This window comes from Cololabis saira, chromosome 5 (genome assembly GCF_033807715.1).
Source record: "Cololabis saira isolate AMF1-May2022 chromosome 5, fColSai1.1, whole genome shotgun sequence".
Classification (NCBI taxonomy): domain Eukaryota; kingdom Metazoa; phylum Chordata; class Actinopteri; order Beloniformes; family Belonidae; genus Cololabis; species Cololabis saira.
Window position 1 is genome coordinate 23,205,148 of NC_084591.1, and position 27,311 is coordinate 23,232,458.

At 40.5% G+C, this 27,311-nt stretch overlaps 1 protein-coding gene across 2 annotated transcripts in view; it reads left to right on the forward strand.

The window, feature by feature from the left end:
• The window catches only part of spire2 (spire-type actin nucleation factor 2), a 57,830-nt gene that overhangs the window by 27,859 nt on the left and 2,660 nt on the right, over window positions 1–27,311 (forward strand). Inside the window, exons 7-15 of one of the 2 annotated variants that reach the window (XM_061721272.1) lie at window positions 1,561–1,678; window positions 11,981–12,147; window positions 13,762–13,984; window positions 16,511–16,638; window positions 18,131–18,268; window positions 18,353–18,420; window positions 18,688–18,715; window positions 19,924–19,958; window positions 21,966–22,063. In XM_061721272.1, coding sequence (XP_061577256.1) covers window positions 1,561–1,678; window positions 11,981–12,147; window positions 13,762–13,984; window positions 16,511–16,638; window positions 18,131–18,268; window positions 18,353–18,420; window positions 18,688–18,715; window positions 19,924–19,958; window positions 21,966–21,969 — 909 coding nt within the window. In that variant the 3' untranslated portion in view covers window positions 21,970–22,063. Of the gene's footprint in view, window positions 1–1,560; window positions 1,679–11,980; window positions 12,148–13,761; window positions 13,985–16,510; window positions 16,639–18,130; window positions 18,269–18,352; window positions 18,421–18,687; window positions 18,716–19,923; window positions 19,959–21,965; window positions 22,064–27,311 lie in introns of those variants that run through there. The other variant, XM_061721271.1, reaches the window with a different exon arrangement.

Genomic DNA, 27,311 nt, shown 5'->3' on the forward strand with positions numbered 1-27,311 from the left:
TCTGCAGCTCCCCAAAAACGAGCCCTGCACATGAGGTGGTAAAGGCAACTTTTGCCTGTTCTGAGGCAAAAGTACAGGGCTTAAGTGAGAACAGCAATAAACAGTTTGTCATGAACGGGCCACCAGTCTCCATCATAACATTCCTGGACTCCCACATGGAGCTCAGGAGGGTAGCTGGGCTGAGGAACAGCTGGAACAACCAACAAGGATTGGGTGGCAGCAGAAAATGTGATGAAGGTCATTATTTGCTGCATTTACATTGGTAATGCAGAGAGAGAGGGAGAGAGAGCCTGGGCAGTCTGCCTAACCTTCGAGACAGTAGCAGACATAAGAGCCTCATGCTGCTGCAGGACGCCCGCTATTTTGGTCAATGGGTGAGGGGTTGTCTGCTTAGGAACATTATCGCCAGATTGTACTGTACTTTATTGACTGAATTCTCAACAGGGAGGCATTTCAACAGTAACAGTCTTTGGAAGGTTCCAGGAACCAAGAGAAAACAGTGCTGACTGGCAGGCTGGTAAGCGCCCTGGAACAGGCACACAATTCCTGAGTGTTTAATTAAAGCGACAACACCGGGGAGGGGCTAGCTGGAATCGTGGCAGAAGCAGTATCAGAACCTGGCAGGCAAGCAGCGGGGGGAACGCCATCTAGAGAGAGCAGACAAAAGGCTTGTCGTGGACAGGCAGAGTTAGGGGAAGAGACCTGAAGACGGGATCAGAGGCAAGCCCGAGTCGAAACTAAGACGTCAATCTGAGAATGAGTGCTGGAAAGTGGAGCATGCTGCAAAGACAATCTGGGACTGATTGAGGCCTCAGTGCATCTTAAATGCTGGCTGGCTGATGAGCACGGAGGAGCTGCAGCTGGGACCAAACAGGTGTGGGACATGAAGCTGATGAGGTGGTGTGGCAGGGAGGTGAGTGAACTCTCTCACCACAACAGGGGGGAGTGTGACACATTCAAGATAAAAAAACCCACATCAGCTCTGTTTCAAAGACTCACACAATAACGGGATTCAAGAGATGAAGATGTCCTTTGATAAATAAAGTAAATAAATATTATTTTTGGTGGATAGGAAATCAATGTTGTATGACAATATTATTAATTTAAAGGAGGCTATACTGACTCTGCATGGTAAATCTTGACATTGTAGCACACTTCCAGGTTTTAGACAGTTTAATTGTGACGCTTGTTGTGACCCTGCAACCACATTCATGTTTGAGCACAGTTGTGAGTTAAACTTGAAATGTTGTAAGACCTGTAATGAAAAAAACTACAAGTATTCAAAAGCAACTGAATACTTAAAAAGTTGAATAACAGTCAAATATTTTGACTCTTTTGTTTTCTTGTGCTGTCCTGTGCTGTCGGTTTACATCCTGACTCAAAGTGTGACAAAGAAATGGGACATGTTTAAGTGGCTGGATGTGACATTTTTACAAATCCTTTCTATTTGCACAAGAATGCATCCATAACAGTTTGGCCTTGCAGAACCAGGAGATGCCTTTTATTTATTTCTGAAATGTACATATCTCTAGGTTTAGTGTCATTACGTCTCCTCTCTAGGTTTCAGAGCGCAGCCTCCCCCCTCCTCCCCCAAAGGAGCAGTGCCTCCATGACCGGGTCTTGGCAGGGATCAAGCAGGAGAGGAAGCTCAGACCTGTGATTGCAGACAGCACCAGATGTAAGTATAAACAGTTACTATAGGGCTTCACAAACCGTCAAATTACAATTTCTTTAATACGGTATACATAAATCCCCTAATTTTAGCATCAACATTGAAAACAACATAAGACAATGATAACAAATAATTGTCAAAGATCATGTGAAGTAAGTAAGTAAGTAAAACCTGGTGTTGGGCATAGATGGTGCGGAATAGATGTGCTTTGCTGTGTTGGCATCACTTTGACTTTGGTTTGAATTCCTTCCGGAGGATTTTGGTTGTATTTGTCTTTTGCATAAGCATAAGTGACAGGTGAGCGATTGATCTAATTAGGCATTGCAGATGCTACTCATTCCGGTCTGATAGTGGCCCATCAATCTCGTTTTAGCCCCGTCCTAAAGCATTCACGTCCTAATGACCATAAATAGAGTTGTCCCGATCCGATCACGTGATCGGAAATCGGGGCCGATCACGTGATTGCAGACTCGATCCGGACTCGGACGTTATGAGCCGATCAGGAATCGGATATATATATATCAGGGTTTCCGTTGTCCGGTAATTGCCGGACTTTGTCCGGTAAAATATGCCGAAGTCCGGTATTTTATAATCTCTCCGGTCAAAATGTCCGGTGAAAATACTCACTGGCGCCGACATCCACGTGTGCGTTGATTTATGGTTCCGCGTCGCACCGACGCAGAGTCTACAGCGTAGGGTTCGCAGCGACGCGCACCCTACGCCAGACCCTGGACCCTTGGCCCTGGACCCTTGGAGCGGCAGCCATCGGTTAGTTTTTTCTTTTTAGATCCGAGGCTTTGCGTAGATGGTGGCTTCCGCAACTTTCAGGCGCTTTTTCTGCGCAAGCAAGCTTTATAGATGAGGCCCCAGGACTGAAGCGGAGCTGCGGCGCCGACATTATGGTTCCGCGTCGCGGAAGGCTCTGCGTTGGTGTGACGCGGGACCATAAATCAACGCACACGTGGAGTAGTGGGCTCAGAGCGGCAGCCATACACCGCATGCGCGCAGAGCACGCCTGTTTGTTTTGAAGCTGAAGCAGCCCTATGCTAAAAAAAAAAAAAAAAGAAAAAGAAAAGAAAATATTTTTATACTGACTTAAGAATGTTCAAGCTGCCTACCTCCTATGTGCTCAGTTTACAGTACACATGTTAAAATATAATAAAAGGGTCATCCTGCATAATTTTCTTTTCTCTTCTTCATTTTTTATTGTTTTATAAAAGTATCGGATCGGGACTCGGTATCGGCAAGTCCTCAAAATCAAAGGACTCGACTCGGACTCGGGGGCAAAAAAACCTGATCGGGACATCCCTAACCATAAATCACAACATGGATATTGAGTGATTGATTTACTGAATGTTTTTTTTTTTTTTTTAAGATTTTTTTGGGCTCTAGTGGCCCTTTATTCAAGTTGCAGATAGGAAGGGGGTAGAGAGAGAGAATGGGGACGACATGCAGCAAAGGTGCGCAGGCCGGGATTCGAACCTGCGACCGCTGCAGGAGGACTGTAGCCTCAGTATATGAGCCGCTGCTTATCCCACTGCGCCACCGAGCAGCCCGATTTACTGAATGTTTACTGAAGTTATCAAGAAAGTGTTTACTTGGATCACAAATTAAGTGAGAGGTGGTCATTTCCACCTTCAGACTACACGTAAACAAGGTTTCTTGCATCCAGGAGTTTCCCCCCACTGGCTGTTGGACACAATGCACTTTTGCATCATAAATGGGGCCCCAGATAGCTCAGTGGCTTGAGGGGGCATCATATACAGAGGCTGTGGCCCTTGTGCAGGCGGCACAGGCTCGATTCGTGGGCTGCGTCCGAAATTTCATACTTCCACCCTAATGAGTATGCAAAATGAGTATGCAAGATTTTTTAGTGCGTCCGAAACATTAAAACGTACTCAATAGAATGCTCTATCCATACTCATTCCGGATAATTTTTTTTAGTGTGGATTGATGGACACTAGCCGAGCAGAAACTTCCCACAATGCAATGCAGCGGCGTTTGGTTGCTAAGTGATACGTATATGTCATAAGTATAATATTAAGTATAATAATATTATTATATAATATTAATATTATAATATTCGTATTTAATAATATTATATAATGTCATCTTGTTTCGGCCAGAATAAACGGAAAAGAGCGGAGCGGAGCGCTGCTACCGCTGCTGTGACAGGTTACCACGGTAACAACCCCCCCCCCTCCCAACGGCAGGAAGTGCCGTGTGCGCTCTTAATAGTACGTCCGAATTAATGCACACTACTGATATTTACTAAAAAGTGTGCCGAATTTAAGTATACTTTTTAGTATATACTTTTTAGTATGGCATTTCGGACACACCGCTGGTCTTTCCCTCCCGACTCTACCCAAGCTTCCTGTCCACTGACTTTCAAAATAAAGGCCATTGGAGCCACAAAATTCTTTGCATTGTTATTGGCTTCTTTTTTAGGTGTTGAGGTATATTGATCTTTTTATGCATTTTTCTAAAATAATCTGATAATACAGAAATACAAATAAAATCGTGAATGGTTATAACACTGTTACCAAAGCAAGGTTGAAAAGTTTTAATATTTACATTTGATTTTAAAGAATAGCACATTTAACTGTTTCTATGGCTCAGAGCATAAACACTGAGATCAATGGTGTCTATATTTGAGGGGAGTGTCTGAAGCTGCACTGACTGGAATTATAGCTGAACTGAGAAAATGATTACATTAGGGTGGCCATTAATGTCCGTCTGTATCGCGACCCCTGCACTCTTCCCTACGTCCTTTCAGAGGCACGAGAGTAATTTTCCATTTACAATAACATGTGGAGATGGTTTCACATTTCATAAATATTGACCAGGTATTTACAGATAAGAGTCAGCGAATTCAGCATGTGTGCAGTTGGAAAAGAAACAAGTCAAAAACTGGTGCTGATCCAGTTGATTGCCGCCGAGTCCTACATGAAAACAGGGAATCAATTATTTTGACCTGTAGATAAAGTGGTTTGTGGTCAGCCCTTAGGTTTTAGTACGTTTTTAGTAACGTCACTAATTCATCTATTTTTCATCCAAAAAAGGATTATAATTTATCAGTATTTTTAATTTCGGAATATTTTCTACTAGCATTGGAAGGTATAGTATGTACCACTGAACCAAGACGGTAAAGTCCAGTGTTTGAAATCTTTTCCATCCATTTTGGTCTGCATAACCCTCCACTTTGTGAGGTAAAACAAATACATCAGCTTTGTAGATACTAATTTCTTTATTAATTACTTATTATTAATTGGTCATCATTATTATCTTTATAATGGGCAGCTGAACCAGTTGATGACTGTACCTGTAGTCAGCGGAATCAGATTGGTGTCTTGACCCTGTATAGGGCAGTCAATAAAATACTTTCAATTTTAACATTTCAACTCTAGAGGGTTATTGTAGAATATTAAAGAACGTCTATTAACATTGCAGCTTTTTTTGTAATGGTTATAGTATGTATAATACTGAAGTTACAAATGTGGTAACTTGCCTTGTAAAGCGTTAAATTACGCTAAAAATTGTGACTTTTACCCAGTTAAAGGTAGGGTAAGTAATTTCTGAAAGACATCAACTCTGTTGGTAATTGAAGAAAATGTCAACAAAACACTAAATCAAGCTATTGGCAACAATCTAGGTAAGGATTAAACTGGAGGTTCAGAGAAATCTAGTATACATGCGTGAGAAGACAATCAATTATGGCGCTTTTCCACTAGTACCTACTCAGCCCAACTCGCCTCGGTACGGCTCGTCACGCATCGTCCCGGCTCCACCCGCTTTGTCCTCGTTTGTTTTTCCACAGCCAGGTGAGAAGTAGGCGGGTTGGGGTGAAGCTGCAATGACGTACTCGTTTGCGCAACCCCTTTGTTTGTGTCGGCGCTGATCAGAAATCAGCTGGAGCCGCGAGCGGCTGAGAGTAAAACAGAGCGCCTGTGGATCTGATCGGTTCTTATTGCCCGTCTACATCCCTTTTTTAATTCTCTCGTCAGCCACCAGGTTTATGAACATCTGCACCTCAGAGTTGGATCACCAAACAGACGCTTGCGCTGTATAATAAAATCGCTGCGAGCCGTGAGTCGTTCTCGCGCTGACTTCCGCTTGCTGATTCAAATGTCTGACGGCCCCGCCCCCCGACCAATCGGCTCAGCACGCTTAGAACCTCGGCAACCTCGGTACAGAAAAAGTATCTGCTTGGCACGGCTACAGCCGCCTCGGCCCGTAGTGGAAAAGCGCAAGACGGGGGCGTGGCGGGTAGAAGCGCGCTGAGTAGGTACTAGTGGAAAAAGGCCATTATTGAGTGAGGTGCGTTCGCCACACGCACTTTCGCGTTGGCATTCTTCCGGTTAGTTCTTTGTTGTTCATCTTCTTCTTCTCCCAGTGTGTTGATATTCTGGCTTTCGCGGCGTCGTCACTTCCAGAAGGCGGGGTCCCGGGGCAGTCAGTAGCTCGGTTAAGCGGGGTTGCATGCTGGAATAACTGGGATTAGGACGCATTATCTGGGACTAAAAGCTCGATTTCAAGAGCTTCAGTTAGGTTCGACTACAGCCCGGCTAAGGTGTAAACATGGCTTTTAAAACTTTGATATCTGTTGGATTAAGGCAACAATTTGAATTTCTGTTCTGACTATTACTGTGCATTCACACCGAAAGCGTCTAAAATCGCCCGTGGTCACTTAGGACGCCTGCATTGCGCTGCTTGCCGACGCCTGCAGTAGGCAGGGATTTCAAGCTGCGCTGCAGAACTGGAGGGAAAAGTGTATGTAGCCTATATATATATATATATATATATATATATATATATATATATGTACAGTTGAGGACGATTTTATTATCCCCCTTACAAAATAGTGCTTGTTTTCTAAGTGTTTTCCAAGTGATATTAACCAGAGCAAAATAAACTGAACACAGCTTTTTGTAGACTTCATAGTTTTATTTTGGATGCTTACACTATTATATATTCCACTCAGAAATGAAGATATTGTACAAAACACAAAAACTACCAGGGTCAAAATTATTAGCCCCCCACACCCTAATAGTCAATTGTGTATCCTTTTTGCTGTATTACTGCGTGCAGACGTTTGTTGTAGTTTACAACAAGTCTCTCACACTTCATTTGAGGAATCCTGGCCCATTCTTCTTTGCCAAATCTCTCCAGTTCCTCTAGATTTGATGGGTGCCTGGCATGGAACATGTTTCTTTAGATCACCCCACAGATTTTCTATTGGATTTAAGTCAGGGCTTTGTGCAGGCCATTCAATGACATTCACCTTGGTCGTCTGGAGATAGTTCTTCACCAAGAGGGAGGTGTGTTTAGGATCCTTATCATGTTGGAACATGAAGTGACGTCTCAGACCCAGTTTCACAGCTGACTGCCTAAGGTTCTCTTTCAAAATAGCCAAATATTTTTCTTTATTCATGATTCCATCCACCTTGACAAGATTTCCTGTTCCAGATGCACTGAAGCATCCCCACAGCATAATACTCCTACCACCATGCTTCACTGTGGGGATGGTGTTCTTTGGGTTGAATGCCTGTCCTTTTTTTCTCCAAACGTAAGCAGTGTCCCTGTGGCCAAAGAGCTCTAGTTTAGTCTCGTCAGACCATAAGACACGCTTCCAGTATGAATAATCTTTCTCCAGGTTGTCTCGAGCATACTGAAGTCTGGCTTGAAGGTGCCTCTTCCTCAAAAGTGGGGTTTTTCTTGGTCTGCACCCTCGTAGGTCATTCCTGTGCAGAGCTCTAGTTATGGTCTTCTTCGAGACAATGATTCCTGATGTGGCCAAGTCATTTGCCAGCGCCTTGGAAGTTAATCTGGGGTCTCTAGACACGTCTCTCACCAGTTTCCTCTCCAGTCTCTCTGAAATCTTTCTCTTTCTACCTCTGCCAGGCTTGTTCTGCACTGTGTTGCTGTCTTTGGAGCGTTGAATGATGCCTCTCACTCCAGTCCTTGACACCTGGAAACGGTTGGATATCTTCGTATATCCCTCCCCTGCTTTGTGGGCATCTATAATTCTTATTCTGAGGTCCACACTGATCTCCTTTGTTTTTGGCATGTTGCTTCCTCAACTGGAACTGCCAGCTCCATAATGAGGCTTTTATACCATGTTTTGGCTTGAGTTAATTAACTTAACTGAATTGAGTGCAATCACCTGTTTGACCTGATTACCTTTATGCACATCACCTGTGAAGGTTAAGCACATCACTGCATAAAAGTGGCTTGTGTGATGACTTAATAAATGGTAATTTCTTAAAGGGGGCTAATAATAATGTCCCTGGTCATTTTAGCTTTTTCTTACATAATAATGTTTTGGTGCACAAATATAAATGTTTTGGCCCATATAATGACAAATTGTATGTTCAGGAATGCTCTGTTAGAACCGCCTTGCTCTGCTAAAAAGGATCTTGCCAGAAACTTGAAAAAACCTAAAATTCGGTGAACGCTGGCAGCCTGTCTGCAGTGAGCAGCACTGACACACCGGGTGGAATCGATGTAGCAAAATAAAATTGTTCAGACCATCCAGCTCCTCAACCATCAGTTATGCGTTTCAGCTGAGCAGAGTTCAGGTAAAAACGGCAGTCAAATAAGCATAAATGTCAGTTTGCCAGATGAAATAGATTAATTCCTGATAAAATAAGTTTGTGTGGACAGCTATGCTCATGTGTGCATGTGAATAAGTGTACGTTTGTGTGTACATGAAAGTACAATGTACATTGAGACTTCTTGCTTTGGGAATCCCGGTCTGTGATTGGACGCTGCCTCGGCGTTGCCGCTGCTCATTTGCATAAAGTTGAGATTCTCTCAACTTCAAATTGACGCTCTGGACGCCTCCATCGCGCCACTCCCGACGCCTCCGATGCCTCTAGCAGCGAGCTTTCATAGAAAATGAATGGCAGCCAGACGAGTTCAATACAAGTGAAAATTTAGATTTACTTTGATTTGATTTGATTTATTTATTTAAAATGGGACAGTGCATATTAATGAACATTCACATGTAAATATGCCAGATTATAGCCTAAGGCTAATTTCCATCTGTAGTCCCCTGGCAGGTTGATGGTAACATGAACATAAACGAATCAGAAAAAACAAAGACAGAAACACATAATACCACAACACAACACGAAAATCAGTACAAGGAATAAGAAAAAACAAAGACAGAAACACATAATACCACAACACAACACGAAACTTAGTACAAAGAATAAAAACAGGAGACCAACGACCAGTGTGTAAACGAGTCTAAACAGTAGAGTACAGTTATAGTGGATATATGTTGTGTTTATATTTTAAAGTGCTTAGTGCGAGGAGATAAATTATATTGCACGGGAACCAAAATGGAGTATACATATTGCACAAAACCCGTCGTTAATATAAAGTGCATAATCAAATTGCACATTGCTCTACCGTATCTCCACTAATTGTATTTAATATATACATATGTATATATACACATATATATACACACATATATATACATACACCTACACACACATATCCATACCCATGTCTACATACCCCAGACAAGCCCAATCTGAATTATGCATGATCACAGGTTTGGTTGCCTCTTAACCACATCTTCAAGTGTTTCTTAAATGTGGTGAAATTAGAGCACTCCCTTACCGAGGGTGGGATGCTATTCCAAAGTGCACACCCTTTATAAGATAGGGTATTTTGGGCAAAAGTTGTCCGCCTGAAACTTAGGTCACAATCCCCTTTACTTTACTTTATTTATAAAGCACTTAAAACAGCCACAGCTGAAACAAAGTGCTGCACATGGGTGAATATTAGGAACTTTAAGAGACTATAAAAAAACAAGGCATGTAAAAGAAACATTACCTGAAAACAATTCAAATTTAACACAATAAGACAAATTAAAATGCCTAAGAACAAAATAAAGAAACTAAACTCGCTGAATTTGAAAGCCAAAGAATAAAAATGGGTTTTAGAAGTGGACAGTGAAGGGGCCTCCCGAATGTGGAAGGGCACAGTTAAGTCATTCCAGCAATTGAGAAAGCCCAGTCCCCTCTGAGCTTCCTCCTAGACTTCGGTACCTGCAGCAGCAGCATGTCAGCTTACCGACAAGGTAAGTAGGCGTGAAGAACCTCAGAGAGTTAAAAGGATACAAGATCATTTAAAAAAGTTGAAACAAATATAAGAATTTTAAGATTAACTCTATAAAACACGTGCAGCCAGTGGAGTGAAGCCAGGACCGGGGTGATGTGCTCTGTCTTAGGAGTATTGGTTAAAAGTTCTGCAGCAGCACTTTGAACCAGCTGCAGAAGAAGCCATCCTTCTGCTTTAAGGGCAAGTAAATCCGACAATCATCAGCACAGCAGTGGAATGCAATATAATGCCTGCTAAGGATAGAGCCAGTGTTGTGCAAGTTCACACTTCTCATCAACTAGTTCAAAGTTCAGTTCACATAGTTTAAAAATGAACAGTTCACGTTCATAGTTCACCATTTTAATTTTGAACTAGTTCAAATTCAGTTCATTTCAATATTTTTAGGTGAGAAGTACGAATGAAACGCCACCCTATCCTAAAACTGTTCACTGTATACCAGTGGTCTTCAACCCTGGTCCTCAGGACCCCCTGTCCTGCATGTTTTATTGTTTCCCTGCTTCAGCACCCTGATAAAAATGGATGACAAGCTGATGACGACCATCAATTAGAAGAAGGTGTGATGATGCAAGGAACATCTAAAACATGCAGGACAGGGGGCCAGAGGACCAGGGTTGAAGACCGCTGCTGTAGACAATCATGTATTGTCCTAGTGGCTTTTCAACTTGTAGTCCATTATCAGTTTGTCCACCTGTTGCTGGGAAATCGAACCCCTGAAGGCTGCAGCAGTGGGACTGGGGTCGTTTGGGGCTGTTAAGGGTCTTCTTGGTCTTTCCTGATGACTTTTTTTGATTATCAAGGACTTGCAGATATTTTCTCACACTGGACGGATGCTTTAACTCCAACTTCAAATGTGAAGTTGACGAGGCAGACACTCTGACTTGTTTTCTCAGTGCAGGTGGACATAATTTGCACAGAAAGGTTAGATTTTTACCATCGGACTTTGGGAGACGATGGGTAAAATTCCCGCAAATAATCATAAGCGGAGGCATCATCTGATGGCTCGCTGACGCTGCGTCCGCAACGTCTCTCTTTTCACTGGTCATGTAAAGACTGCACCGTCCTCGGGCCCCCGTTGCCATGGAGCTGGTGCCCGTTGTTATGCTGGTGTGTGTGGTGCATTGTGGGTAATGTAGTGTGAAGTCGTTGTCTCGTCCAGTGTTTTAAATGTTCTTTATTTGTAAATATGTTGCGTTCAGTTCAACGTTCTCACAGAAATGAACGTGTTCAATGAACGCGTTCATTCACAACACTGGATAGAGCCCAGGGGCAACAGGTACAGGGGAAGAAGCAGTGGTGCTAGAACTGAGCCCTGTGGGACCCTACATGATGGGGACGCAGGATGATTCTGAGCCTGAAATCCTGACACAGAATCAGCCACATTCAAATTAAACCAATCAAGTGCAGTGTCACAAATACCCACTAAGGGATTTAGGCGCGATATTAAAATCTTGTGATCCACCGTATGAAAGGGAGCAATTAGGTCATGCAAAACCAACACAACATGGTCACCAGAAGCACATGCCAGATTGATATCACAGGGAAGAGGAGCACCCTTAATTAAAATGTTGGCTTAAAATGTCTTGGATAGGTCCGGGAAAATAATTTCAGGGAAAAAGTGGGAACCCTGTTGAAAGAAAGCCTTTGTCTTTCTGTATTTTATTTTCTGTTCTGGCCAGTTGAACTTGTTTACCTCTAGTTATTACACACTAGTACAGTATAACAGTCAGAATTTGTCCAACAACCTGCAAATGATTTGATATTACTCATGAACATTTGTGAGGATCACTTGACATAGCCACATCCATCCAAGATATCAGTTTGAAAACATGTCTTTGGAGCAAAGTTACCATCGGCTTTATTGAGATTCCTGTTTTATGTGAAATGTGCTTTCATCATGTATTTGGGATGGAGCACTCATCAAAACAAATACCGCTTATTGTTCTCCCAAAATAGACCAATTACTAAAATATCAATAAATGCAGTAAGACACCATAAGAACAACATTTATGGTCTCCTCTAATTGTTTTAAAATCTAAAAATCAGTGTGGTAATGTGTTACTGATGCTAAAATGCTACACAAGAAACATTTGAGTATCAGTGTCCTCTGATTTCAGTGATGCTGCCTTACTCGTTCCTCCCCTGACTGTGTTATTTTGGTGTCTCTTCCATCAGCATTTGGCTCTCTGCCTTGTTTGGCTCAGACGTGTCCTTGCAATGTCAAATCTACTTCGTGCATCGACCTGTCTGTGACTGACCCTGGGTCTCGGCCGCTGGTCCGCCCTCGGATCTTGCTCAAAGCACCGACGCTGGCTGAGATGGAAGAGATGAACATATCTGAGGTGAGCTCCGATGCAGAGATCTTTAAAGAGAGGGCAAAAATAAAAGAATTAACAGCTAAGTGGGGATGACTGTTGTCTCTCCTTTGGACTGACTGGTGCTTTTTCACCACAGCACATGCTGCTCTCCGGTTGGTTAGGTTTCCTCTGTGTAGAAGAGAAATAATCTTCTCTGTTATACATGAAAAGTACACAACTTTGGAAATATGGTTTATTTAGTTCACTTTTGTCCTGATACATTAATATCACAGCTCCCACAAGCTTCAGGGAAGAGTTGCAGGTTAAACTAACTCTTACTGTATCCACATGGGGTATTATGCATTTACTGTTTCATTTCCTTACCTCTCTTTTCTCTCTCCCTCTTTTTTTGCCTTTCTTCCATATTGATATCATTTTATCTTTTGTAAATATTCTATGGAAGTCTTATTCGTTACAAGAGTTTAAGCATCTGCAAATATGGAAAAGCTCATGATATTTTGTAATTATTCTACCCTGAACCGTGAAAGGTTTCAAGTTTTCAGATTCAAGTTTAAGTTTGGCAGATGTTGTAAATGAGAAAATCTGTGTCATTCTTTGTCAGCTGATGAGGAAAATAAATCAACTCAGATGAGAATAACATTCTAGAGAGATGTCGGGCATTAAATACTCTTTGTGTTCCTTGGTAGTCTAAGTCATTGATCCAAACAAGGTATTTTAAATTACATTTAATCACAGAGGAAATAAACATTGATAAATGCGAAAAAAAGAATATAAATTGCCTATAAGTTATTGAGTAAAGACAATTCAAAAGTTGTCACATGAGGTGACTTCATCACAAAAGTTACACTTCTGTGTTCATCTGTATCAAGGATATCGCAGCACCAGCCATCTATCCATTCCCCAACACACTTAACACCAGGAGCTGCTAGGTGCTGCTTACTAACACCACTGTTTGTGGCATCAAAATACAAAATCTGCACAAATAAAAGAAGCTGGTATTCTATTATTTATTTTTGCAGCTGGAGTTCAAAGTCATATTTACAAAATTTAACGTTAGGTATAAAAACGGCTAAATCATCAGTAAGATTTAAAAAAAAAAACATACAAAAGTACAACCCCTTATCTCAGACCTCTCTCCGAGTTTGACAGACAAGCAAGCGGTCACATGACTGCTCGGGTCACACACGATGATTGGATGGGGCTTTTACAGCATGCTAGTTCCACAGAGGATAAATATTTTGCCATGCAAGTATTTAATTAAATGTCTGTCATCGACGTGTAAAGAGAAATTCAGGTAATGTAAGAAAAATGCTTCAGAAGAACTACTACCCAACCTTTCATGTAAAGGTTTTGTAGTCTCCTCCAGTGATGATCTTTTTAATGATCTACATTAAGTAGTAATAACATCACTACAAAAGCACTCGAAGTTACACTTTGATTGATCTAAATGTAAGTTAAGTTAGGGGTTAACCTGGCTTATTTTCTTCAGTTAGTGGACTAGTCACTAATCCTGCAGCCACCATATCTCAGCATCTTATAAGCTGCACAACTAAATCAGCTGAACTGTCCGTACTGTTTGATTCCTCCTTTCCTTCACTTTCCCTTCTTTGACCTCAACCCTGGCTTAAACCATGTCAGGAGGAGGAGTCCCCTGATAACGGGGAGATGAGGAGAACGGAAAGCTCCCCAACCCCTCTGAAAAGGGACAGGTCCTTCTCCGAGCACGACCTGGCCTTTCTGCGTGGGGACATGCTCCCTTCACTGTCGGAGTCGGCCCAGCTGGACGGGATGGTCCGGTTGAGGGACGTGAGGCCTCGATCCAGGACGCTGACGGGCACCGGGCCGCCTCTCCATCACAGAGGTTAGACTCATTTGTACTTTTTATTGTGTTTTTTGTTTATTTCCCTTGTCTGCATCTATATTAATGGTAAATACCAAGTTTTGGAAAAACCTAAAGCATATATAAGCATTTTAATCTTCAAACAAAGGGATTTTTTTTTTGTGTGCATGAGTGTGTCTCCTTCACCAGCCCTCTTGGCAGTCTACCATATTTTGTTAGTACCTCAAGAAAAGAAATTAGAGAGAAGAGAGAAAAAAAAGAGAGAAACAATTCTGCCAAAGAGGACTAAGATCACCAAAAGTACAACGTGAAAAAGTAGGAAAGGGGAGACAAGACAGTGATGAGTACAGATTGGAGTGTGTGATGCGTGTGTGTGAATAAATGTATAATGCGTTGTGCTGAAAAGAAAAGAGATATAAGACATCCAGGTATTTATAATCAGAAAAGGATAGAAAAAAATAGAAGAGGGGGGGTATTAGGGCTGCACGATTAATCGTTAAAAAATCGCGATCTCGATTCATGCTTGAACGCAATCTCATTTCCAAATGACGACGATTTAAATTTTTTTTTTTTTTTTTTCTTTTTCTTTTTAAAGATGGCTGCATGAAAAAAGGACTAGGCCTATGTTCTAGGTTGTTGTAGTCCTGTCATGGTCAACTATCATGTGTCATGTTTGTTATATTTTGTTAATGATTGTGGATTACATTTGGAGAAACATCTACCTTTCTCATCACCTGACACATATTGCACATAAATATTGTTAAAATTGTTATTGTTAAAATTATTTAAAGACAAGAGAGATGTTTATTGTTTTTATGTTCAATGTCAGCTGTTACAGCAAAAAGCAGCCAGAGGAATAATTTGTTGCCTCAGAACTACAGGATCTGTTACAAGTCCCCTTTCTGAAAGGGTGTTCAACTCAGGGAGGAACAAATATTGTTCAAAATTGTTATTATTGTTTAAATTATTCAAAGGTTTGTGTAAAGAAGACAATAGATGTTTATTGTTATTATATTTTTGTTCAGCTGTTGCAAAGTTAAAGTAATAAGTGCAATAAATTTTATATTGGAAAAAAATCGTGAGAGAATCGGGATCTCAATTCTAAGCAAAAAAATCGTGATTCTCATTTTGTCCAGAATCGTGCAGCCCTAGGGGGTATGCAGTGTGTTGAGGATGCATGTAGCCCTGTGAGAATAATTAAATGTAATTTTAAGGTCAAGGCTGCTCATAGAAATAATGGCAGACTGTTTTGCGATGCAGGAAGAAGTGCGGTGATTCAAGCGAGTTGTACTGGACATGGTTTATGGACTTTATGCGCCTTGTCCATCCAGTGAACGATTGTATCAGGATATGTCAGGACAGAATGTTTAAAATGAATCAAATCATTTTCAAACTTGTTTAAGCAGTTCGGAGTCTCCTCTGTCTCCAAGACGGATGCATATCTTTTTGTTTTCCCTCAGTCTACATTAACCACAGTTTGACACCTGGACAAGGCCTTACAACATTCAGTTAATGTTCATTCATTGGATGATATTCAAAAAGTATCATCCAAAATATAGTGATTTAGTGGTCGTGGAGACATTATGTCACCATGACTTTCAATCTCAGCCTCAAGCACAAACGTTATTAAATTAGTCTTCTCTTACTGAAATAAGAGCGGCGTCAGTCCTCTGAGGTACAGCACTCATGGACACGGGGTTGTACAGGGACAGGCATCAGTCGTGAAGCTGTTTGGAGACGTGATGAATTCTAATTATATTAAAAGATGTGCTGATAAAGTCTGGATGGGTTAGAGAGGATAGGGAATAATGGGTTTCAATTGTGTGCTGTTTTAAATCTTTGCAAATTATTGATTTTCTGGCTGCATCTGTTGGTGGTGATGAACTTCTGAAGTCACGATTGTTATCATAAGTAACTGTCTGTGAAATGATCATGACATCAGTCTTCTCAGCCTCTAGATGGCTGTATTGCAGTCCATGGCGGTGCATACCACAAGCTTTAGATGAGGCTGACCAATGGCAGAAAAAGAGGTGTATTGTGTAATACACAATCGGGCCAACAGGGGGCTCTCATGCATTAAACTTGTTTGTGAGAGGGTGTAAGCCTGTAAGCTCCTGCTGTCAGCGGCAGCTGATCCAAATTATATTTACAGATGATGTTTACTGGCCTGTTCCAGCCTTCCTCTTGGCCTGTTTACTTTCCATTAGAGCCAAATTGACACCCTCCATTTGCAGGATCGAAGAGGCACCCAGTTTCAGCAGTGTGCGGTCTGCAATTTCAGACCAACCACCGAGCAGACCTCTCACTGAGTTCTAAGTTACAGATGAAGCTACATGCCCTGAATCTCTCCACAGAAATCAGATTAATAATAAATGACGGCGTTAGAGTTGATCGACAAACGCTCTGAGGGGCTGAGATCCGAGACGGACCCGAATGAGAGAGCCTGATGTGTAATTCATGAACTTGTTAGCTTGGGATTTGTGGCCTCTCTCAATCAGTCCCTTCTTGTGTAGTTTCTCTGACTTTTAATCTTTCTCCATACCTCAGCCTCGTTCCCAGTACACGGCTGGGCGCCGCCCTCTCCGGCCCGCCTGTCTCTGAGTTCGGTTGACGAGGCCACAGAGGGACCCGAGACGCTGTCCAGGTCCAGGGCTGAAGACAAGCACCAGTGGATGGTGAGATAAAATCCCTGCAGAATCAGCGGCGGTTCTTTGGTCACACAATACTTCAAACCCTTTTATCCAGTCAACCCATTTACTTCAGTTATTATGTCTTTGAAATCTAATTTTCCTAAATAAGTGTCACAAGACTATTTGACCTTTTATTTGTTAGAAAGCCTTTTCAAATATGTCAACCAGAATCAGTGTCTCTACACTTGACATTAACAAATTAATGTATTAAAAATGAACTTTTCTTGAAACAAAAGAAACTTTTATTGAAACAAGTAAATAACGAGGTTGAAATTAAAGTTAAAAAGAAGCTTAATGAGACTAATAAAATGGAATCTACAAGTCCAAAACAACGGGCCCTATTTTATCAGTTGAATAAAATCATTTAATGTTCAAACCTCTGGATCCTGAATGAAACTTGTGAGATTTTTATAAATGTACAGTTAAAATACCCCAAGGTCTTTTATCAGTTGACAACATTTAGAGTGTATATTTTGATGGAGACCAGTGTTGAGTTAAACAGAATATGTGTTTGCAGCGAAATGGCAATTGAAGTTAGCACCTTTAGCAATGAACTGTTGTCAAAATAAATCACTATTTTGGGCCTCTGGACAAATGTAATTCCACAAGTGGTAGTGTGGACAAGGACCCTACAAACTATGCAAAGTAATTTAAACTTTGTAAATGTACGGAACATATTTAAAGACAACTGTTTTTGCAGGCTTTTCCCTCCAGTCAATGCCACATTATTATAAGTTTGAACAATTGCAAATTGCATATTGCAAAAACTATTGTCAGTTGATGCAAATAGGAGGAGAGTTCAAGCCGTCTTCTTTTAACTTTGGCATTAATATCTAAGTACTGACCCAGGTCTATGGAAGCAGAGGCCACACTATCACGTAAAATTATGGTTTTGAGTGGCTTAAAATAGAAATTTAGTGTGACAAAGGTCGACTGCCCCAACAGCAATTATTATGTTTCTGCAAACACGCGTCATTAATATTATTATTCTGTTCTCATTCAAAACTGCTCTAATTGTCATTGTTTTACTACTACTACTACTAATAATAATAATAATAACAATAACAATTAAGATAATAAATAATACTAAAGATGGTTTTAACTGCAGAATGTACCTTTAACACTGAACTCCATATGTTATCTTATTTTGAAAGAGCCCAGAACCGTTATGTTCCTGCTGTGAATCCACCTGTTACCTCATGTCACAATTCTCCCCTGGACAAACACAAACCTTCACATTTAGTTTTGTCATAAAATGAACACTTTCTTTTTTTCTTTTTATACCAGTCTTAATTGGGTAACTTTTAATCTTAATTTTGAAAAGATTTTCCGTCATTAAACCCTCCACTTTTGTCTGGGATAGTTTTGTTTAATTTATTCAGTTATAGATCAGATTGACCACTAATACTGTAATAATTCGGAGTAAGTCCCCCCCCCAAAGTCTGGGCAGGCAGACTGATGGGCCGGCTGCTTTCAGGAGGAGTTCAGCCACCCGGTGGAGAGTCTCGCCTTAACGGTGGAGGAGGTCATCAACGTACGGAGGGTTCTGGTCAAAGCAGAGATGGAGAAGTTTCTTCAGAACAAAGAGCTCTACAACAACCTGAAGAGAGGAAAGGTACCACCACAGAATTCCCTCCCTTTTCTTTCTCTGTGATTTTTCCTGCCAACACACTCAGTTACCGGGTTCCTGTTTCTTCAGGTTTGCTGCTGCTGCAGGGTCAAGTTTCCTCTCTTCTCCTGGCCAACGACATGCTTACTGTGTAAAAGGTATCAAAGAAAGCCTTAACCTGCCCTTCTCACGGATTTAAAGACGGTTTCATCCTCCAGCCAGCTTTTGCTTGAGTTTTATTTTCAGACTAGTCCTCAACAACTCTCTACAATTTCAAAGCAAAAATTTTTTTTTTTTTGTTTTTGTTTTTTTTTTTTACATCTATTCATTTATTTGTATTTCAGTTTTTTTTTTAAATCGTAATTATTTTCTATTTAAGATTAAACAACAGCAAAAGTATTTATTTGTTTATGTTCCTCTTACAGGTCAGTTTGTGGCTCCTGCAGTGCAAAGGTAACTTAAATATGATGATCTTATGTTTGGTAATGGAGTGTAAATGTTTTTTTTTTGTTTTTTTTTTTTAATGGGATGTTTGGTTCTAACTGCAAACAAAAGTACAACCCAAATTAGAGATAAAAAAAAATCAAACAAGATACATTTCTAATTTCCTGACTATAGTTTACATCTGCTTAATTTAATAAATAAATGAAATAAGGCTCTCAATGCTCTCAAACTGTTGTTTGCAGTTTACGAATATAAAGTATCAGGCATATTTTAAAGGTGTATTCTGCAAATATGTGAATCTGTAAGTTTCTAGAGCGTATGAAATATTATTGAGTTCTCTGTTGTGAACTAATTAACAATAAATAAACTTGTTATGAAGTCCACCAAACTGCACGCATGGTCAGTCGTTTGAAGTCGGAATAGAAATTTAGGTTTTTAGTGCGTTGGTTGGTTGGTCACGCTGCAACTCCAGTGATTTGAAGAAACTCTGCACCTCACATGTGCAGGGTCTTTCATCGGTCAGCGGACGTGGATGTTCCTCAGATTTGCCACGCAGTGTGACACAGCTATACAAGCACTGCACTGCATGGTCTGTTTGACTCCTCCAGTTTCACACTCCAGCAGACTTGCATTTTCATGGAGGAGAGTGTTTGAGCCAGCTGGTCTATATTCTCTTCTCTGGGTCGCTGGTGTCTCCCCTCCACAGACTTTGCAAGTGTGGCAGTTTGCAGCGTCACCTTGACCTTTGTTCCCCTGCAAATCCCAACCTTGCTAGATAAAAGCGAGGCCCTGTTTCCACGGTTACTTCAACACCACAGTTAAAGTGTGACGTGTCTGTAAAGGAGGCCTTTCACAGCAGTTTGAAAGACTAATGGTTTTTTAATGGTTTACCTTTTTTTTTAATTTGACTTCAATTGAATGACCATGTGTGCATCTGTAATGTGGTGCACTCACTGAATACAACCTCAGAAAGCTGGTAAGAGAATGCTGTAAATCAACCCAAATATTACATTACATGCAAACTGGTTATTTTCAAAACATTTGTTAATTACATGGTCTACACTTAAAAATATAATGGCACAGATGTTTTTGGTTTAATCCACCGAGGAATGTTTCAACAGAACGATTCAACACCATTTTACAGGCCTATTGGTTTCTCTGTTGACATTACTTCTTTTTTTTTTCTTCCTTTCGCTGGTTTTGTTTTTTTGCCTCAGTCCTGGCCCGTGTTGGATGTGTGGTTCTGTGCTCTGTAGGTTTGGATTTCGCTTGCTTTGTGTGCAGTGCAGTGCAGTGGCTAATTTGTGTTTTCAAACTTGTTAAAATTTGTGAAATCTTTTTCGTGTTTCTTTGTGTGAGTCGTGTGACGTTCTCTGTGTTTGTATGTTTGATTCTGCAGTCATGTATCAAAGTTTGCACCCTCTTATTTAATCCTGTTTTGTTTGTTTGTTTGTTTGTTTGTTTGTTTTATATGCCAAAAACATGATAAAAATAATTTGATCGTAATAGGTCTAAGTATTAGGCAAATAGAGCTCCAGACAAACTAGCAATTAACAGTTTTTTTCCCTTCATTTATTTTTTCAACATTACATGCCATTATTTCTGTATCAAAACTGAAACTAATAAGAAAATTGAATAATCTTCAATACTAAGCATCCCTGTTATTAGCAGCAATAACTTGAAATAGTTGTTTCCTTTATGGCCAAACTGTTCCACGTTGGTATCATCTGTTGAAAGTTCTTGTGGTTTCTTCAGATGCACTTTTGTGATCCTCAGTTGTGCTTCCTTATTATTTTCAGACAAAAGAGACGTTTTTACTTCAACTCTCCTAAACAAACCATACTTGTCTGGCCTTTTTCTAAGACTTTTTTGTTATTGCTTTGGTTTTTTGCATATCTTGAGTTGTGCATGCTGTGATTATGGGGTAGATCTGCTGGGACCTCTATTCCTTGGAAGATTTCCAACTGTCTCTTTCCACTTGTGAATAATATTTGTTTCTAAAAAAATTTAAAATTCCAGATTGTGTGGAAATGTCTTTTTAAAATTGTAGTGGTTGTTTTTTTTTTTTTACCACATCATCCAATGTGGTTTAAAAAAAAAAAAAAAAAAAAAAAACTACTAGAATTTTCTGATAACCACATCCAAATTTTAGTTTATGTGTGTGTTTTTTTCCAACCATCCATCCATCCATCCATCCATCCATCCATCCATCCATCCATCCATCCATCCATCCATCCATCCATCCATCCATCCATCCATCCATCCATCCATCCATCCATCCATCCATCCATCCATCCATCCATTTTCTATACCCACTTAATCTTGTTCAGGGTCAGGGGGTCTGCTGGAGCCTATGCCAGCTCATTAGGCAAAGGCAGGTTTTTTTTAATTTTTTTTATTTGAGCTATAAAATAGCAGCTCAAAAATGAAGATGGTTTTAAATATTGTAATAACTAAACTGCAATCCTAACTTAAAGGATTGATTTATTCTAAAATAAATAACAAGCAACAAAACAAATGTAAAGAAACAATTAAGTCTAATAATAAGAAGTCACGTGGTTGATTTTATTCAGCGTGTAGATGAATCCAGGTTTTTTGATTGTAAATGGCCACTACATTTTTAGCAATGTGAAACACCAACTTATGTATCATGCGAGATACTGCAGGAAAATGATGCTGCTAGTGTTGAGTGGGAGTTTTTAGGGGTTAATTAATAAAAGCAATATCTCACCCAGCCCTAGTTTTATACACCTTTCCAGACTGACATGCAGCAACAATTGCTTCTCTTTGGCCACTGGTTATGTCTTTCCCCTTTCAGAATTGTGTTAATTCACACCTGAATGGTCCACACCAACTGACAAATTAATTTATCAAGGATTGATGATGATCTGGCTGCAACTCTTGAGTTGTATGGGAGCAGTACAGGGATACATGAGTATTACCCACTTATTTCTTGTTTTTAGGCTTAATTTGCGATAAATAAAAAACAGTACAGTCTAAAAGGTTTGCTTGAGGTTGTACTATCCTAATGCTCCGACACATGATGATCTTTGTTCTGCTTTTACACAAAACAGTGATCGAAAGAGAGGGTACCAACTTTTGCACGACTGCATTACTTGTCTGCAGACAGTGTATGAATTTTTGTGAAAATATCTTGTTGTGAATTATCTCCCTGCGTCACTCCAAGTCAATATTTCTTTCTTTTCCATTTTCTCCGGCTGATTGATTTCCTCTTGCTGTGTCTCTTCTTCCCCTCCAGATGAAGATTCCCTCCAAGAAGCCGGCCCATATTCCTGTGTACACTGTAGGCTTCCACAGCGCTCCAAAAAGACATGGACACAAAAGCCAAGTCTATAAGTAAGTCTTTCTTTTTTATTCATTCATTTGTTTATTTATTCTACTTTTGCAGTTAAGAATATTTTGAATTTGAAAGGGAGAAATCTGCATGTGAGTATCTCTTGAGAAGGCATAAATGTCTTCACAATGGAGAGCGCTGGTTAGTCATTGCATGTGTTAGAGTGGTGACTGATCACTGTGACCTTCCCTCGAGAACCACCAACATGACAGACCTCATACGACCTTGTATTTTTAGCTTGGCTGCTGATAAATCTCTAAGGAGACTAAGGTCTAGTGCCACGCTAGCAGCTTCTTCAGTCTCTTAACAAACCTCTTAGTTGAAAGAACATATGTGAGGTAAAATCATTTCCTTTTCCTCAAATAAGAAAAGGAAAGATAACTTAAAAACAAAAAAATTAGAATACAAAATTAAAATGCTAGAGGAGGCCTTCCGGACCTCTGCAGACAAACATATCCTGAATAGAATAAGGAAAACTAAAATAGAATTAAATAAAATAATTGACGCAAAAACGCAGTTTCTAGTACAAAGGCTTTGCCTGGAAAATTTTGCGCACGCTAACAGATTGGGGAAATATTTAGCCAATCAATTAGGTAGGTTAAGAAAAAGAGTAAATTTTGTATTTCTCTTGAAATTTGATTTTGTTTTAGATTCTGTTGGACAGCTGAGCAACCCTTCTCTCGTTTGGAGGCTTCTAGCAAAAAAAACAACAACAAACAAGTGTACAGAGAGTGTAAGAGGGGACAGTTTTCCTCTGTTGGAAAAAATGAGGCCTGTCAAGTGAAAATATTTACTTAAAGCTTCCTGTACTCTGGTGTTACAGTCTGGCACACAGAAAATCCACCATTTATTTGTTTGGGAATTTTGCCTGATAAATCATTGACTATCTGATTTTTTATTTTTTATTTTCAGAAACAATGTGAGAAAATGTGAATAAAAGGAGATGATTGTAATAACTCTTTTTCTAACAATCTCAGAATTGTGCTTACACAGCAAGGCCACCAAAAGTAGGGCCAACGGGCGGAGTAGGAAGTGTGAGGAGCACAGACCTGGCTTTGTTTATTTTCATTTTGATCAGAGGAAGTCACTGGATTCTCCAAACCCGTACAAAAGTCATGTGTGACAGCTTCCTTTTACTTTTTTTACATGAGGGTGAAAAAGTGGAAACAGGTGCTGGGAAAAATGTATCATGCTTTCTTTTTTTTTCTATAAAACTTCATGAGTTATGTCCACTGAAGATTTTCATCTGCCCTTAAGTGTTTAAGCTTTGAAAATATCTTATTTTTAAAATGAGAAAGAATTAACCTTTTAATGCCCGATCCATCATGCATCTTTGTGTTTCTTTTTTTAATCGTTTTTCTGCGTTCAGTCTGATTCCAAGTTATCAGGAGTTGTTTTCAGTAAAATAAGAGTTTGAATTCCTGGCAGAGCCTGAGTTCTTAATAAAGAGGAATAATGATTGTTTCTAAAACTGAAACTAGATAATAAAAATAATTATCTATGCTGATTGTTTTTGGTTCAGCATCTGGATAAGAAAGATTAATTTTCTTTTACTTGTGGTGATCCAGATGTTGCAGAGTTTTAACCAACCCCAGTTTCTCTATAGTGCTCCCAGCTGGTGAACCAACCGGTTCACAAGGACAAATGTGTAACTAGGAGTTAAGGATTTGAATTAAACCTATTTAAGTGTGCCCCTCCCTTAAGTCGGTGATTGCTAACCTTCTCCAGCCTAAGCAGAAACAAGAGCTGTTTCTGCCTGGGCTGGGGAAGATAGCCTCCTCAATCCAATCATCACTATCTACCCACCTGCCCCCACTTCCTCTTTTGTTATGTAATCAGTGTAGCGCGTCTTCCAAGTCTCTCTAAGCAGCCGTTATGTAATAATTACCCAGCTGTCAATACTGTGTGTGTGTGTGTGTGTGTGTGTGTGTGTGTGTGTGCGTGTGCGTGTGCGTGTGCGCGTGTGCGTGTGTGTGTGTTAATCTGCTAACACCTGTCATAAAAACCTGACAGAGAAGCGAGGATGACGGAAGTAGTAGGTTTTATAATGACAAATGTTGTTATTTGGACAGAACAGCTGACCTTAATCTTCTCATTAGCGACTGTGACGGACCGCCTCACTGCTGCTGCATCACGCCGTGTTTACATTTCAGCGTCTTCAAATAAGCTTCTAAAGCTAAAGTGTAGCCTCTGTTTCCAGATGTTTGGCTGTTTTATTACAGGATACACAGCATAAGCGGGTCTTCTCTGAACAGAACAAGTGAGTTTTGTTGTTGAGGACATTTTTACAAGAGACTCTTTCTTAAATAAACAAAAACAAAAGCAACAACTTTTTTTGGTTATTTGTAACCTTTTTTTTAAAGGAAGTTGGGACATTGTAGGATAAACAGAATGCTTTAATTTGCATACCACTTAGACCCTGACTTTTAACTGAAATAGTATCATTAAAACACGTAAAATATTGAACATCAGGAAGATTGTTGCCTTTTCAATCGTTTCCCTTTTTTCAGTTTGATGCAAGTGCAAAAATGTGTAGTTGGGGTTGGAAAACTCATAACTACTTATTTTCTTTCAATCTCACATGAACGTCTTAATGACAACAGGTCGGGCCTTAAAGGTGTGTTCACTCTTGTGGTCCTGTACTTTCGGTTCAGACCAAACCAAACCAAACCAAACCAAAAAAAGGATGCATTTAGTTGGGTATGCGAGTTAAAGGCCCTGGTTTGATTGGTTGATACGTCGGACTTTCAATATTCGACCAACATTCGACGAACTAAAAGACAAAACAGAGGAAACGTAGAAAAAGGTTCCAACTTGATTAGACGGATTAATTTCTTTGGTTTGGCTCATTTGGGAGGAGACTAAGACACTCCTTTCTTAGGGGTCTCAGTCTTGCTGTTTGGTGCCCACCATGATAGATTAAAGCTATGCACCATGAAACCATTAACCAACCCATTTTTGGGTTTTTTGTTTCATCTGTCTGGACTCATGTTGAGATGTTCTGCTTCTTTGGAACCGGTCTCCCCATGCACTCCATTTACTTTTACCTCCCACCTTCACATTACACCGGTATTGAGTTGCCTAATAGGTCTGCACTTGTGTTTCACCGGTAGATAACCCCCATACGAATGCTCCTCAGTTCTCTGCTTTCTGCAAGATTGTCTTCGTGTCACTTCTACTTTTGCATCAGTCCTCTTCAGCCACTTTGTACTGCCACTATTTGGATTACCCTGTGGACTTTGCTTTGACTATCCTTCTGTGCACCCTCTTTTGGTTATTTTACAGACCAGCTCCTACAGTTATTAACCTCCCCAAAAACTCATGTGTATTCCTCCAATGTCAAGACAGCAGGGACTTGCAATCTTTTTAATGAGAACCTGCAGAGTCTCCAAGTAAACTGCATCTACTCCCCTCATGGCTTAAAGGCAGGGTAAGCCATTTCTGAAAGATATCACATCTATTTAAATTATAAACAAAACATCAGCGAAACATGGAGTAGAGGCTAGAGTTGATTACTCTCTGTGCAGAAGATTGCAAGATTGATCCCTGCCACAGTAGTGTCCCTGGGCGAGACCCTGAACCCAGGACTCCAGAGCCTCCCGTCGTGAACTGACTTAACTCGTCTGAGACTTTGGGCCAATCCCAATACACCCCCTACTTTCTACCACTAGCCTTCCCTCACTACCACTACCCCTAAAAAAGAAGCCACAGATTTTAGGGCACTTGAAATCTTCCCAGGGCCCTGTCCCAATACTACCCCTACTTTTCAGCACCACCCCTAAATTTTGCTTGCTACTTCACTGCGTGGTTTACGTTCGGATACGTAAGCGACTGCGTAGTTACGTTTGCATATACGTCACACCATATCAGGAAGCCGAGAGCCAAAAGCTGTTTTAATTTCAGCTGTAGCGCTGTTAATATGCCACTTTATTAAGTTTTAATATTTTTTCAGGCGTAAAAGTAACGGTTAAGATCCCCAACCTGGGCTCAGTTTATCCAAATAACGCCTGTTAAGAAATTTGATCCGATGTTTTCGGAGAAGAGCCGCTGGCTCGGAGCAGCAGCTCACGGCCGGATCAACCTGCCGTCGTCCCGGGGAGAAACCTGCAGCTCTGTAGAGAATTACCACTGGCTGAAATAAATCATTTAGGAAAATAAATGTTGGTTTAATAGATGAAATCTAACAGTTGTAGCTACGCCTGTTAAGAAATTTCGGGATGATGATGCCTGCCGGCTCGGGAGCTGATTTATGGTTCCGCGCAGAGCCTACGGCGTAGGGTACGGCGCGCATCGCCGCGTAACCTACGCCGCAGGCTCTGCGTTGGTGTAACGCAGAACCATAAATCAGCCTTTATTCTGGCGAGGTTTGAAAAAGACTTCGCAACAACGGGGAAGCGAGTGATTATATACATTCACTGAGTGAATATTATGAAAGTAAAATATATATTTCTCGCTAGAAATGTAATCAAAACGCATTTTTATGCAGAATCTAACTCAAAATATTGATTTTATTCACTTAAAAATAAGAAATGTCCGCCATGTGTTTTTTATTATTCAGACCGCAAATGACGACGAAAAGCATTCTGGGAAATTTTTCTGGCCCAAGGTCAGCTAGGGTGCATCTGAAAACCCTCGCTCTGTAGGGCCAGATTCATATCCACTACCCCTAAATAAGCACACTCCCCCTAGGTGAAAAGAGGAATTGGAACACCACTACCCTCACGGGAACGCGCAAAATTTAGGGGTAGGGCTGAAAAGTAGGGGTAGTGGGTGTATTGGGACTGGGCCTTTATCTACAAATCTGCAGATCCGAACCAGAATAGTCCAACTCCTGACAGCTAATTTTGAAGATGAAATGTTTTGCCATAGGGTTACTGGTTAGCACTGTTGCCTCACAGCGAGAAGGTTCCCGGTTCGACTCCCTGGCCCGGCAGAGTCTTTCTTTTTTCACATTACATCTTTTGTTTGTTTGGAGGTTTTTTATTTACAAGGTCTTTTTTTTTTTCTTCAAAAGGAGACTGTAATGTCATTACTTCTGTCTCCACTGGCTGCAACTCTGCTTTTGGCCCTTCTTCAACATAAAATCAAAATAGGATATTTTAATACTGTTACACAACTTTTTTTTTTCTGCAAAGGATTTTTTCTCCAAAATGTGTTTTTGTAATAACTACTGCATCGTGACTTGATTTGAAATGCTGCCTGATGGGATTGATGTGTGCGTGGTGGAAAACGTTTCACAGCACTACAGAA